The sequence below is a fragment of the Charadrius vociferus genome, unplaced genomic scaffold (assembly GCF_000708025.1).
Source record: "Charadrius vociferus isolate BGI_N301 unplaced genomic scaffold, ASM70802v2 scaffold153, whole genome shotgun sequence".
NCBI lineage: Eukaryota > Metazoa > Chordata > Aves > Charadriiformes > Charadriidae > Charadrius > Charadrius vociferus.
Window position 1 is genome coordinate 757,304 of NW_009647939.1, and position 13,506 is coordinate 770,809.

The 13,506-nt window shown below is 36.7% G+C and overlaps 1 protein-coding gene across 1 annotated transcript in view; it reads right to left on the reverse strand.

Annotated features, from left to right (window-relative positions):
• Positions 1-13,506, reverse strand: part of CDH18 (cadherin 18, type 2) — a 173,665-nt gene that overhangs the window by 120,417 nt on the left and 39,742 nt on the right. Inside the window, exons 2-3 of the mRNA XM_009883161.1 lie at positions 12,432-12,726; positions 4,938-5,057 (exon numbers count right to left, since the gene is read on the reverse strand). Coding sequence (XP_009881463.1) covers positions 4,938-5,057; positions 12,432-12,726 — 415 coding nt within the window. The remainder of the gene's footprint in view (positions 1-4,937; positions 5,058-12,431; positions 12,727-13,506) is intronic.

A 13,506-nucleotide genomic window follows, 5' to 3' on the forward strand; every position in this document is an offset into this window, starting at 1 on the left:
AAAAAATCATATAATCCTATATGCATAGTCTTTGCAAACACACCTAGGATCTAGACATTGACTTCTCCCTCTTTCATCAGCATTATTAATACATACTTCTTTATAAAAATTCAGTTGAATGTTTTGCTGCAGTTGGGGACAAAATCAAAGAGGAACCAACACAGGCTATCACGGCTAATTACTAATTACATAGCTAATTACTATTACATCCCATAGCTAATTACTAAAAGTAATTAATAAACACAAATACAAATCACTTCCTAGAAAGCCATTCAAATTCAAAGGATTTTGAAAATCTTACACTTGATGTTATACATGGACAGTTGTTCTGACATTTGCAAACAACATAGTTGCAGTAAATTTCTATATACATACAGAGTTTACAATTCTTCCTTCCCGGGGCGGGTGGGGAAACAACAAAGCGAAACACAGGCCCTAGAACCAATCACCTGAAAAACTAAAGATTGTTAGAGCTTGCCAAACTGCTGCAGCTCCCTGTTTTTAATTTGTGATTTAGAAGCAGCAGTGAGGCTGAGTGTGTGTTCCCAAGAGGTACGCACACAGCATATACACGCAGTGGGCAGCACACTGATAGAAACACTCAGCACTCCAACAGAAATGGCATAAACAGCCTCATCCTTCCCTGGCTGATCTGAAGGAAGGACAGATTAGTTGGAAATACACACATGTAATCAGCATGGATCCCTCCTGTAACTTGCCTTAGACACTCACTCCATCCAGTAGCTGGCACCTGGATCCCCACTATGCCTACTTGCTGGCCCCTGGACATACAAGTCTGAGGCCTGCAGCTCCCCTCCAGTTGCTGGTACAGATCCCCTTTTAATCTTGGACACACTCAAACATCCCCACCCACCCCAGCACCCTATGGATACTCCAGTAATGGGCCTCAGACACTACATGTATCCAGTAAATGGCACTGGACCATCCCGCTTCCCAGTTACCATGCATGCCCACTGACACCCCCAAATATACATTATACTAACTATACTATCTACTCCACTCTCGTGAGACCCCACCTGGTATATTGTGTCCAGCTCTGAAGCCCTCGACATAAGGACATGGACCTGACGAAGCAGGTCCAGAGGAGGGCTACAAAGATGATCAGACAGCTGGAGCTCCTCTCCTATGAAGACAGCCTGAAAGAGTTGGGGTTGTTCAGCTTGGAAAAAAGTAGATTCCAGGGAGACCTTAAAGCAGCTTTCCAGTATCTGAAGGGTGCCTACGAGAAAGCTGGAGAGGGACTTTTTACAAGGGCATCTAGTGATAGGATGAGGAGTAAAGGCTTCAAACTGGAAGAGGGCAGATTTAGATTAGATATCAGGAAGAAATTTTTCGCTCTGAGGGTGGTGAGGCACTGGAATAGGTTGCCCAGAGAAGTTGTGCATTCCCCATCCCTGGAATTGTTCAAGACCAGGCTGGATGGAACTTTGAGTAACCTGGTCTAGTGGGAGGTGTCCCTGTCCATGGCAGGGGGCTTGGAACTAGATGATTTTTAAGGTCCTTTCCAACCTAAATCATTCTATGATTCTATGATTACGAGCTCTCAGTAGCTGGCTTTGACACCCAGACTAGACAGAAGCTGGCTCCTGGCTCCCTGGTCTTCCCTTGTCTCAGGCACAGAGACGTACAGATGCAAACAGGCCTCTCAGTCAACCCACAGACCATACAGTTGCTCCCACAGTCAGTCTGGACCTCTGTGCCCCTACAACAGCTCACTCATGAACCCTCTGGTCTCTCCAGTATCTGGCCCAGACTTTTGGGCACATGGATACCTGGCAGCGAAGCCACTCATCCGGCTTGCTGGCTACTTCAGCTTGATACTCAGTAGCGACCCCACACTGACATTCACATGCATGCAATACACACACACTCTGTACTCTCCAGTTTGCTGACACCATAGACACGTGAGACTCTCTGACCCATGGCCCAAATCCAGTTGCTGGCACTTAAACCTCCAGACACACATGTACACAGAGAGACCCTTTACTCAGGTAAACAGTTAGAAGAAGTGGAGCATAAGAAGATACAGGACAGACTGAGCTGATCAAACACAGGGCATGACTAGACAACAGTACTGAGCAAGAGCCTGTTTACACAGGACCAGCCCCTATGATGCCCTTATCCCTCTATTTTTCCTTGTTTTTTCCTCCCTAATTCATCTCAGTCCCTCCCTTTACCTGCCTGTGGTTCTTCCTCGGAAAATCCCAGAATAAATCTAGTACAATGCCATGATGCTCTTCCCTGCATCCCATAATATGTCCCATACCTCTGTAAGCAGTAGCTCCCTCAGCCTGAAGGGCGATCAGGACAGCATCTCCTGTTGACTCCTCATGATGGGTTTCAGGCCCGGCCCATGGGGCTGAGGATCTCCTGCACAGCCTTGGGATGAGCCCAGGATTGAGTCTCTAATTAGGGCAGGGGGATTACTCTCCCAGCACTGCACTGTTCCTTTGGGTGTGTAGAGACGAGCCTTTTATCAGATAAGCTAACAAAGATGTTCTGCTGAGAACACAACTTTTTTGTACTTCTGAGTTTGTAATTTGGTGCTGGCCTGCTATTTCATTTTAGATGTATGAATTCTAAAATCCTATTTAAACTGTTCTAAACTAAACTCCTAAAAATCCGTAATTTTAAAGTCTTCAGATAGTAAGTTGTTTAAAAACAAGTTTAGGCAGCGCTAAGCTAGAAGCAGAAGACTTCTTAAGACGAGCCTTTACACTAGAGCTATGAACATCTTGATGTCTGCATCTTACAGGTCCAAGAAGCTTTACCGATAGCCATAAAAGGTCCTTAGGCTTCACAGACGTTACATTCAGTCATAAATGTTAGCACCTTTCTCTGTCTTTTCCCCTGTTTTGGCTGTTCTACCTCTTTCTTGTAAAGGAAGTTTCTTCGTGTCACAGTAAATTCATAAAACTTCCAGATAAAATATGACTAAGATGAAATTGAACAATTCAAGCCTTAGGAGAAATAGGTCACAGAAATGCTTGCAAATTCAGAAGAGTGATGTTTTTAGAAAACGAGTGCCTTAAATCCCAGAAATTCAAAGTGAAATTTCATAGTGAAACACTCTATTGTTCAAGACTTTCCCATCATTTCCAATCATTTCCAATATCCTACTTCTTCCCATTCTATCATGCCAAATTAAATTAACTGCTATTCTGGAATTATAAAAAAAACAATTTAGGAAATCAAAAAGTCTTCTCTAGTTTTCTTCACTGTTTCACTATCAACTTACCTCATAAGCGATCAGAAATATTTTCATATTCTATACACATATTAAAAACAGTTTAAGTTCATAAAGTGTTATTAAATCCCTGCCAAAGCCTAAGGCTTGGGGAGTGCAAAAACACTCCCATCTTCTTTCTTTATAGTACACAAACAGTGATATAACAATAATGTTTTATTTTGTGATACAGACCTGACACAGAACATCCATTATGATTCTTCACTGACTGCATAGCAGCTCCAGATTACAAATTCCACACCATTATCAAAATAAAAAATACAGGCCATTGCCTCACAGTGGCAAAACAGAAGCAGAAATGTGGACCAGCACTGTATTTCTAAGCAAAACAAGGGTCGAGAGACCTTGAGCTCTATTCCACTGATATTCCGTAACTCTTAGTTGTTAACATGTGCCTCAGGGTGGTTTTCATCTGTGCCAGGTAGTACATTGCCAGACTGTACTCATGCATGGCTGGGTAAGGTGTGTGCCAGCAGTCATTCCCAAAAGACCTTATGTATGAACAGACCTGCATCCGGTTTTCCTCACAGCACCTTATATTGTCTTCCAACATGATCTTGTCAGGCTTTGCATTCTTAGGCCTTTCTAAGATGAGCTTACAAATTTATAGAATCATTTAGGTTGAGAGAGACCTCTGGGGGACGAGTTCAGCCTCTTACTCAAAGGAGGCCTAACGTCAAAGCTAGCTGAGATGGCACAGATACACTTCTCTTTGCCATGAAGCAAGCTTACACCTCCAAGTTCCACAGAGCAAAGACACTTAAATATTAAAACATTACAATGAAAACTACTTACACTACAGTTACTTCACTTTAGCACATTTTAAAAATCATTATTCTTCCCTACAGTTAAGTGTAGGGATCGCTATATTTCATTCTTTACCCTCAGTATTAAAGCTTTGATATAGATAGTGAAAAATACTTACAAAATTCAGATGAAAAAAGTACTTTCTTAAATTATATTTCCTCATTATTAAGGACTATAAATGCGCACTAAAAATATACCATCATATTAATATTTAAGATTGTGCTCTTCAGAAAATCCAAAACTAATAAAAACCCCCATGCCCAAAAGAGATTTCTGCTCTCTTTAAAGAAACCGATTTGGATTCATTACACGTAACTTGCACTTTGTGGCAAAAAGAAGAGGGCAATGCATAGAGCTTAAGCATAAATATTTCAGCTCATTCTACTTCTTGACTCATAGAATAAATTTTCAGTGAAATGGCAATACTGCAGTTTTATAAATACAAGAATAATATTAATTTGTTATGGTATATGTGTTGAAGCACACATTCAATAATCCTCCCAAGCCCATCCTTCAGGCAAAACAAAGCATTTAAAATCATAATGTATTAGGCACACTTGAGTCACTTCCTAAACAGAGGATTGAAAATATGAAAAAGTGTTATTCCGGTTTGGCTGAATGGCTCGCATCATGTCATGGTACAGGATTAATTCTGTACACAGTAGGCTTATTTTAGTATTTAACAAAACAGCAACTCTTAAATTTCATAGTGTTAAAGCAAGAAGTAGGATACAATAAGAATTTAAAAAAAAAAACCAACAAACCCACCCACCTGTGTTTTGTACATTTGATTTCATTTACCAGATTTAGTTAATTGCAACATATTAGCCAAATCACACTGACCGAAATACAAAATACCCACCTGTTTTAGGGTCAACAGAGAAATATGGCTGTCCCTGAAGAATGCTGTACACTACTCTGGCGCTGTTTCCATATGTAGGGTCATCTGCATCTGTGGCTGTCACCTGTAGAACAGATGTACCTGTATATACAGGAAAATAAAAGTTTAGTGCATTTTTGAAACCTCTAAAGTTCTTACATTCTACAATTGAAAGATTAATAATATTTTCTTTGTATGTTATTATCCTATTATATTTTTAAGGTAAACTACTTATATTGATTTGAAAAAAAGTTTTTTCTCTTTGCCTTTCTATATGTATATGTAACTTATTTACATATATAAAAACATAAATAGTAACTACATAGCATGCATATTTATGCATGTTCACACATATAGACCCCAAACTTGGATAATGCTTAGACTTCTGAACACCTCATATTTATGGACTTCAGGATTATCTTCATCCACAACATAAATTAATGTTGAAGTGCATATTTAAAACAATTTGCATGAATATCCGCAAATCAATAAAAGATAATAAGGGAATAAAAAAAATCTAGCTATCGGAAAGCATCAAATATCTGAAAATGAATTAACTACTAGAACCTTGTTGGAACTCCAACAATGGTTCCGAATTAGAAAGATAAGAAGTTCAAAAGACAAATATTTGTATACTGTTAACAAACAACATTAGAAAAATAAAATCACAGTTTCTAGCACTTTACTAAGTGGGATTACTTATGAGTAACATTTTGTACCAAAAAAAATGAGTAAGTACTGCACAGGTAGAACAGACACAAATGATTTTTACATTTTACTTTATTTTTTGAGACATCTAATGATTATTGTTTTTTGCTACCACTGCCCAGCACTTCACATAAGAAATCAGTAAATGAAAAATTGGCAAGTTAATAAAGGTTCAGTCTTTATCCCACTTCTTTATCCTTCTACAGACACTGCTTTCTACAGACTTCTTTGGCCCAGTATTAAAATACAGGAATAATAATAACACAACAGGCTGCTGTCATGTAATTCTGCATCTGAAAGTGGCTTCTCAGTTAAATTAACCACTGAGGCATCACCTCCACTCTGGGGTGTTCAATTCCACATCTTAGTTTTGAGGAGAAGTGTGCTGTTGAATTGAATCCCTTGATCTCCCTCATTTGTACTCTGATTGGCCTCATGGAACACTTTCAGAGCATGCTAACCAGATTTCTTCGGACGAAATTAAACCAGAAGATGCACTTTAGCATATCTGATTTATTATGACTGCTAATGGGCATTTAGTCTCAGAGACCAGGCATGAGCTAGTCTGAAATAAGACTTCCCAAAAACACATGGTGTGGACATCGGATCCTCAGTTCCAGCTGTTTAACTTCATAGATCAATTTCCATTGCACAGAACTGTTTGTCAATGTGCACACCCTCAGTGTACATTGGGAATAGAAATACCTAAAATTATGGAGTCTCACTTCAAGTACAGCAGACTTAGATTCTTCATTTTGAGAAACTATTCATTCATTTGTGCCACACTAACTTGGACACTGAAAGTCGCTTTTTGTATCTCTACTGGGAATTTGGGAAAAAGTACAGTGAACATGTCTGCATACTTAAATATAGTGTCTTCCGGTCTCTGAATAGCCCAAATGCATACAGTCTCATAGATAAATATATTAACACAGCAGATATAAGGATACCTTAATGAATTTGAAGTTCAATGTTGTAATAAAATCAAGCCGGAGCTAGTAGTTTGTTCATAGTTATTCAGGAGCGAATGGTAAAACTGACTATAATACTGTATTTGGGTTTATGTGGCAACGTAAACAAATGTGAATTAAAGTTACAGTAATTTTCCTGAAATGTTCTAGGAAACTATTCAGTCATATTTACTTGATACCTAAACTTAGAATAAGAGTTCCTACAAACCACATCAAGTCACTTCAAAGAACAAAAAATGCGCATTTCCCCCTATTCTATAGCTTATTTAAATACTGTAATGATGTATTTCTGTAGCCTAGTTTGGCAATAGTTTCTAATTTGAGGTGGAAAAGCTGTGACCTTTCTATCTTCTAGTTAAGCCTGTTGTACTCAAGGGTGAAGGCCTGTCCACACTAATTTGTTTTTTTACCTTTGTTCATGGCTTCATTTTTTTATGTTAGAATCTTGTGGAATCATTAAAGATTAATAAGTTCTACAAAATCAAGGTAGGTTTTGGAACAGATGAACAGATTTTAGCTATTTCAGAAGCAGAAAATACCAGAAATACTGAGAATTCATGGTTCTCTCATTCTTCAGAGACTTTCTTCTCTCCCCTCCATATTTTAAAAAGTAGAGGATAGAATCTGAGTGCTTGTATTGCTCATTGATTTTTGACAAAGAAACAGGGCTAGTGAAAGGTGGTATCTCACATAAGAAGCTGACTGGTCCTATTAGCATGAATGGAACGCTATTATAACTTAAAATCTGCCACAGTGATTTTCTAATACATCTGTATCTCTCTCCTAAGAAACACCTGATGATAATAATTCGGTATTGAATAGTATCGAATAGCGTCAAAGTGTTCTCTTCCCATCTAAAAGAACACTTAGAGTCACAAGTTTCAACTCATCCCCCACTTCACCTCCTAAACCCACTTTCAGTGCAATGTAGCTTATCAGATGCTTAACTTTTTCACTGTATTACACAAGCATGCTCAGTATCTTGTAAGATATACTGACCTTTTGCCTAACTCTTGCCTGATTTTCTGAGTCAAGAGGAAAGGCAGCTCATGAAAGCTGCAGGTTAGAATACCTTGCAAGATAAAAGGTAAAGAGGATACCTTTACCTTCCAGTTACTCGTTTCAAAGTCAGCATCATTCAGCCCATCAACATGACAGACAAATCACAATTCCACATACATTTGTACCATTCAGATGAAGCATCAGTTTTTGCTGTTGAGCTATGTGTAATGAAGGATTTAGATGGAAAAGTATACAGTAAAGCTGACTTGCTGTTTTTAATGCTAAGCATTCTGAAGAAAATAATCTAATACAAAAATAAGGATCTAATTTCCCTGGAGACCTCAGAACAGATATGAACATCGGACCCAGAGGCATACCTTCCATACTTTATTCACTAACCTACTGTGAAAGGGCCTGTCAAGAAAAGCTAAAAATTTTGCTATGAAAGCATTCTGACACTCCAGTTAAGCAATAAAAAAGACTTTTTTTCCCCAAAGTGGAGGCTCTGCTTACTCAGAGTACTACTACCATTCCACATGATTTCCCGCTACAGTTTAGAGATTACATATTGGGAATTCTGTTTTCTTAGCTAATGCTTTATACAGAGCTGTAAAATATATCTATATGCTCTGAATACCACTCTACAAGCTTTGCCTTTTTTCTGTTATCAAAAATAAGAATAATTTCATTTGGAAAATCAAATTGTAGTTTTATTTCAAAGCTTCTTTTGTTTTTCTCTTTTTTTAAATATGTTTACAATAAAAATTTTTGTAAAGTTATATATCAAAGAAAAGCTGAAGGGAAATACTTCAATCTGTCTCTCTGAAGACAAATTCTTAATGTTTAATGAGGCAGTTCAATAAAACATGTCTGTTGAGAACTCAAATCTGTATGCATGACTTTCCATAGTTTGCTGCATTGTTAAAATCTCAAATGGATCAATATTGAACAAAAAGTAAAAGAAGTGAAAAAAAAAAAGGTGAAGTTTAATGAACACCGGGATTTCCTGCCTAACTAAACTAATTCTTAAAATTGTCTTAAACACTAACAAATCCACACAACATGTTTTAGTTTCATTCTACATTAGAAAATAGTGATTTCACCAGGAAATCAACACTTTGAGTCCAGTGACTATATTACTGATCCAAGTCCTCACCATAGAAAATCTCAACATTTTTTGTCAGCTATCTTCATTAGAAGAAAAAAAAATATCAAACAACACAGGAAGATAAATAGGCACTTCTCATACAAATCGTATTTATGAACACCATAAATATTGTCTTCCAGACTATCTGAAATTATGACTACCTTACATTATAATACCCTGGAAAGAAGTTCAGAAAAGTCCAGAGTGTCTATTAATTTCCTAAGTCTAATTTATTTGGAACACTCTTCTTATACATGATCTCAACACTAGAAAATTTAACATGCAATTATTTCACTCATTTTGAAACTCTCTGAAAATGCGCAGGTATGGAAGGCTTTTACTGACTGAAAAATGTTTTTATTTCCTTTTACATTTAAATAATGATGACTCATAAATGTTAAAAGAGAGCACAGTTATAGCTCTCAATAAGACTGAGTTTTTTACACTCCAGAAGAAATCGTTTCAGATATAAACCTTGGTTCCTGAGCCAACTCTTAGGAAAAAGGTTCAGGGAAGGCAAGGAATACGTGTTTTCTTTCAGCTGTTTCAGCACAGTACACAGAGCATAAATGTGAACACTGTGATCTAATATTTGGAAAATAATTTAACAAAAATTACCTGTACTTGCTTGTCAGTGACCTACAAAAACAAAGCCAGAAAGGTTCTACAGAAAGGTCCTACAGAAAGGTCCTACAGCTTTTAGGAGTAGATCAAGAAAGTTTCAACTTCTGGGAAAAATACCAGCTAACTTCTTGAGGACACAGGCAGGAACCTGCTGCTGAAAATAAACAGCATAACGAGATCAAAAATACCATCTGCCACTCAGTGTGAGTGCTGTTACAGAAAGACAGTAACATTGAAGGTTCTTTAAATGACCATGTAAAAAAGTGAAAGACATTTTTAAAGTAGTGAAGCATCCTCAGGAATTCATAAAATAACAAGAAGTTCAGTTATGTATAGACTCCACAGCTGAATGTCAAAAAACATGCTAATTACAGAACTAATAAAAATGGCATAGTGATCTCGATTATTTGACAGAAAGAATGTATCCTATGGAAGCAATGATAGAATTAGTTTTTCTGAGACTGCAGACAATAAAATGCTTTCAGTATGCAACAAACACAAACAAATCAATATGGGAAAAAGAAAATAATGATCATAAATTTCCAATGAAAATATAATGCATACCTACAGCACATTGCCTGTATCGCAGGATATGAAAATTCAGTTTTATTCACACAACAGGAAAGGTTTGTGGAATAGAAATTTTAATGATTTACCTCAGGTACAAACAGTAAAGCATTTCATTTATAAAACATATGCATTAATGCTTTATTTTATGACTGCATCTTTCTTGGTTTACCATAATCCACTCTGTTTTATAACCCAAATTGCCATCCCAGCCTAATTATTCAAATTTTTCTTTGAAAAACAGTAACTTATATAAGGTAGTTGTACAGAAATACCAAGATTCAGACTACTACAGAATTGTGACTAACATCTATGCAAGAACCTTACATTTTGAGAGCATGAAAAAAAGATAACTTTTATAAATAGAATGAACAAATAAAAAGTAATTATATTAGCTGCTTTTGACTTTGAGGATGACATTGATTTCCTTTCCACTGTCTTTCCTCCTATGCAGAAAATAAAAGGCTTCCACAGGGGAAAAAATAATCAATTAATTAAAATGGTCTCCATTAAAGACAAAGGAAACTGAAGAAAGAGGAAGACAGAGTTATGCCTTTTTTGAGACAGTCGATAAAGGAAATGAATTTCACATTAAGACAGTGAGAGACATGTGATGAGAGACAACTGAGATAAGAGCTTAGATGTTACTGAAATGAACCACAATTCTAACCATAAAGTTTTGTGCCACAGTGAATTATCGAAGACAATTGAAGAGGTTTCATACAGGCCCATAATATTCTTACTGGATGCTCTCTCTGTCCCTTCACTGTCATAACAAAGGTGCATTGCCTAAATAGCCCTGGTGTTATGACATTACCCACAGAAATACTGCCCGTCCATAAATTTCTCGTGGGAATGGTATTTGCGATAGTATGCTTAGATGGTTAAAATAGCAAATTCTACATTAAAAACATGTCTTGTTATATGCACTTGTTTGCAAATATTTCATATGCCACACTTCCACATTATATGCCAGAAAAGAACCGTAGATGTGTTTGGAATGCACTATTTTTACTATGCATATCTGTAATGGAAGCTGTGGGTTTGGCCTGTTTAGTCTCTGCACATGAAAGATTTCTTAGCATACAGTGAAACTGTATGCAGTTCAAACAGTATGCAGACTTCCACAAACAGATTAAACTTCCCTCATTACAGAACCGTGTATTTCTGAACTCAGCATAATAATGTCAGGTGGTACCATTTAAGATGAACCAAATGCAGATTCCCAGTTTAAAATGAATTTCGCCTATCTACACTAGGAAAGTTGTGCAAGGTACCCTCCCATCCAAAATAATTATATTAACAAAATATTGTATCTGACTTTCCAGTATGGAACATAACACTTCTGTTATTTTCTGGTCTATTCATATGAGTTATCATTACCATTCAAAGCGATCAAACGATGACAAACCATTAAGATTCAATGACAAAGTAATTCATTCTTACACGTATGATCAATATTTTTGAGTTGAGTAACTACATGTATTTTAGTATTTTTCCCTTTTAATTTTTAAAATTCTACTCTGCAGAAGTTAAAGTCTATCACCTGCTTATTAGACAAACAGAGACGAGAGAAAAACAAATTATCTGCTTTTCACTTTGGAAAGTTAGACATGTCTTGGACTTGAAGGTTGTTTCCTAGATGGGATGTGTAAGGATTTGGGGAGAAAGGGAAAAGTGTGTGTTCATGAGGTAACTATCTATACTGTCCATTGAGTAATAAAAGACAGAAGACGTATTTCACAATGACCAGCCATCACAGTTTAAGCTTTCTTAAAAAAAAACCTAGCCCAAAAGTCATATTTCCATCTATCTATCCTAAACTAGTTATGCAGTTTTTATGTTGTGATATTATTGGAAAGTTATAAACTAATTTCAACACCAGACAAGCAATAAATAAAGAAAACTGATAGCATAATGTAGCACCTCAAAGAATAACAACACGTGAACTACATTTCTAACAGGGAAAACCAAAGATCAGTACTTTTTTGAACTTCAGTTCACTTTAGGAGAAACTTAATAAAGGTAAATAAAGCTATAAGACTACGATCTAAAATAATCTAGAAAACTACTGTTCTTTTGTATTTATTTCATTCTGTGAATTGCATAGACTACTCATGTAGACATACGAGAATGCCATAAAGTGTGTAGTTGAATAAGGATATATGAATACATCTTGTTTCTAGACTGCAAAGTACCATTTGCCCAGGAATGTCTGTTAAAGCATTCAAGAATGAGTGACTCTGCTCTACAGTCTCTGTGTAGGTACTGTTTCTTTATTATGAATGTCCCAAGTAACATACAAGGTTGCATTTGATACTTTCTTATCATCTCTTTTCAGCTGTAACATCTTTTACACACAATCAACGATACAATAAGGTGTCATAACTTTGTCAAAGATATGGGGCATTTTCACCTGTTAAAAGATTATTGAATAGAACAATTTGTTTTCCTTACCCATTTCAGACATCTCTGGCACAGTAACAATGTATGGTCCATCTGTAAATTTTGGTGCATTGTCGTTGATATCCTGCACTTTGATAATAAATTCAGATTCAGGCTCGAGTGGCTTGTTTGTCCGTCTATCAATAGCTTGGGCATGAAGCACATAGTGTGTCTTCTGCTCTCGATCTAGGCTTTTGGTTGAATGGATGTCTCCAGTCGTGTCATCAATAATAAATATAGTCCCCGCCCCTTCTCCAGTAAGAATGTATTTGACTGATCCATCACCTTTGTCGGAATTGGAGTGCAGCTGTAGAATATATACACATAAAATCATATAAAACAACATATTACATTTCATTAAAGGTTATTGCACATAAGATATAAAAATACAATATTTCTGTTAGCACTGTTCTACTTAGTTTTTAACCTTCCCACCTCTTGCATAATTCCTCATGTGCTATTTCTGGCAAGTCAATCGCTTTGTTCAGGGTCATTTTGACCCAGCATAGTCCATTTTTTAAGCTGGGAAGTCTTGGGTTCTACATGCATCCTAGAAAACTTCCTAAGTCAATAACAGTCTAGTAACTGGGGTGGTTTTTATTGTATCTTGGCTTGGCTTTAGTCTTTCTAGTGGTTATCTTACAGCACTCATTGCTAGAAACTTTGCCTTAAACACTAAGCCTGAAGCAGTCACACTGAGGATTGTTTGCTTCAATGACTGTAGTTCAGTCCCACCACCTATATTATCTCCTACGGCCCAAGGACAACATCATTTACTGCAAAAGGAAACTGCGTAGTGTGGCAGTGACAGATGTCTGTCCAGGATTACTCTATCCCTCAACAAAACACAGCCATTTTCTCTGGGGTTTGTTTAGTTGTTTTAGAAAGTTTGATAGGAAATCACCTAATTTGCTTGTATTTAAATTATTTATAATGAACTAATTAACTTTGGCTGATACTTCCAGCATTTTCATTGTTCCTAACATACACTCTGTGCTATAAAATATACATTAATTATATTATACCCCTCCTTGAGTGGAATAAATTTTATATTTATTGAGGGCAGGCGGAAGGAAAAGTCACTATG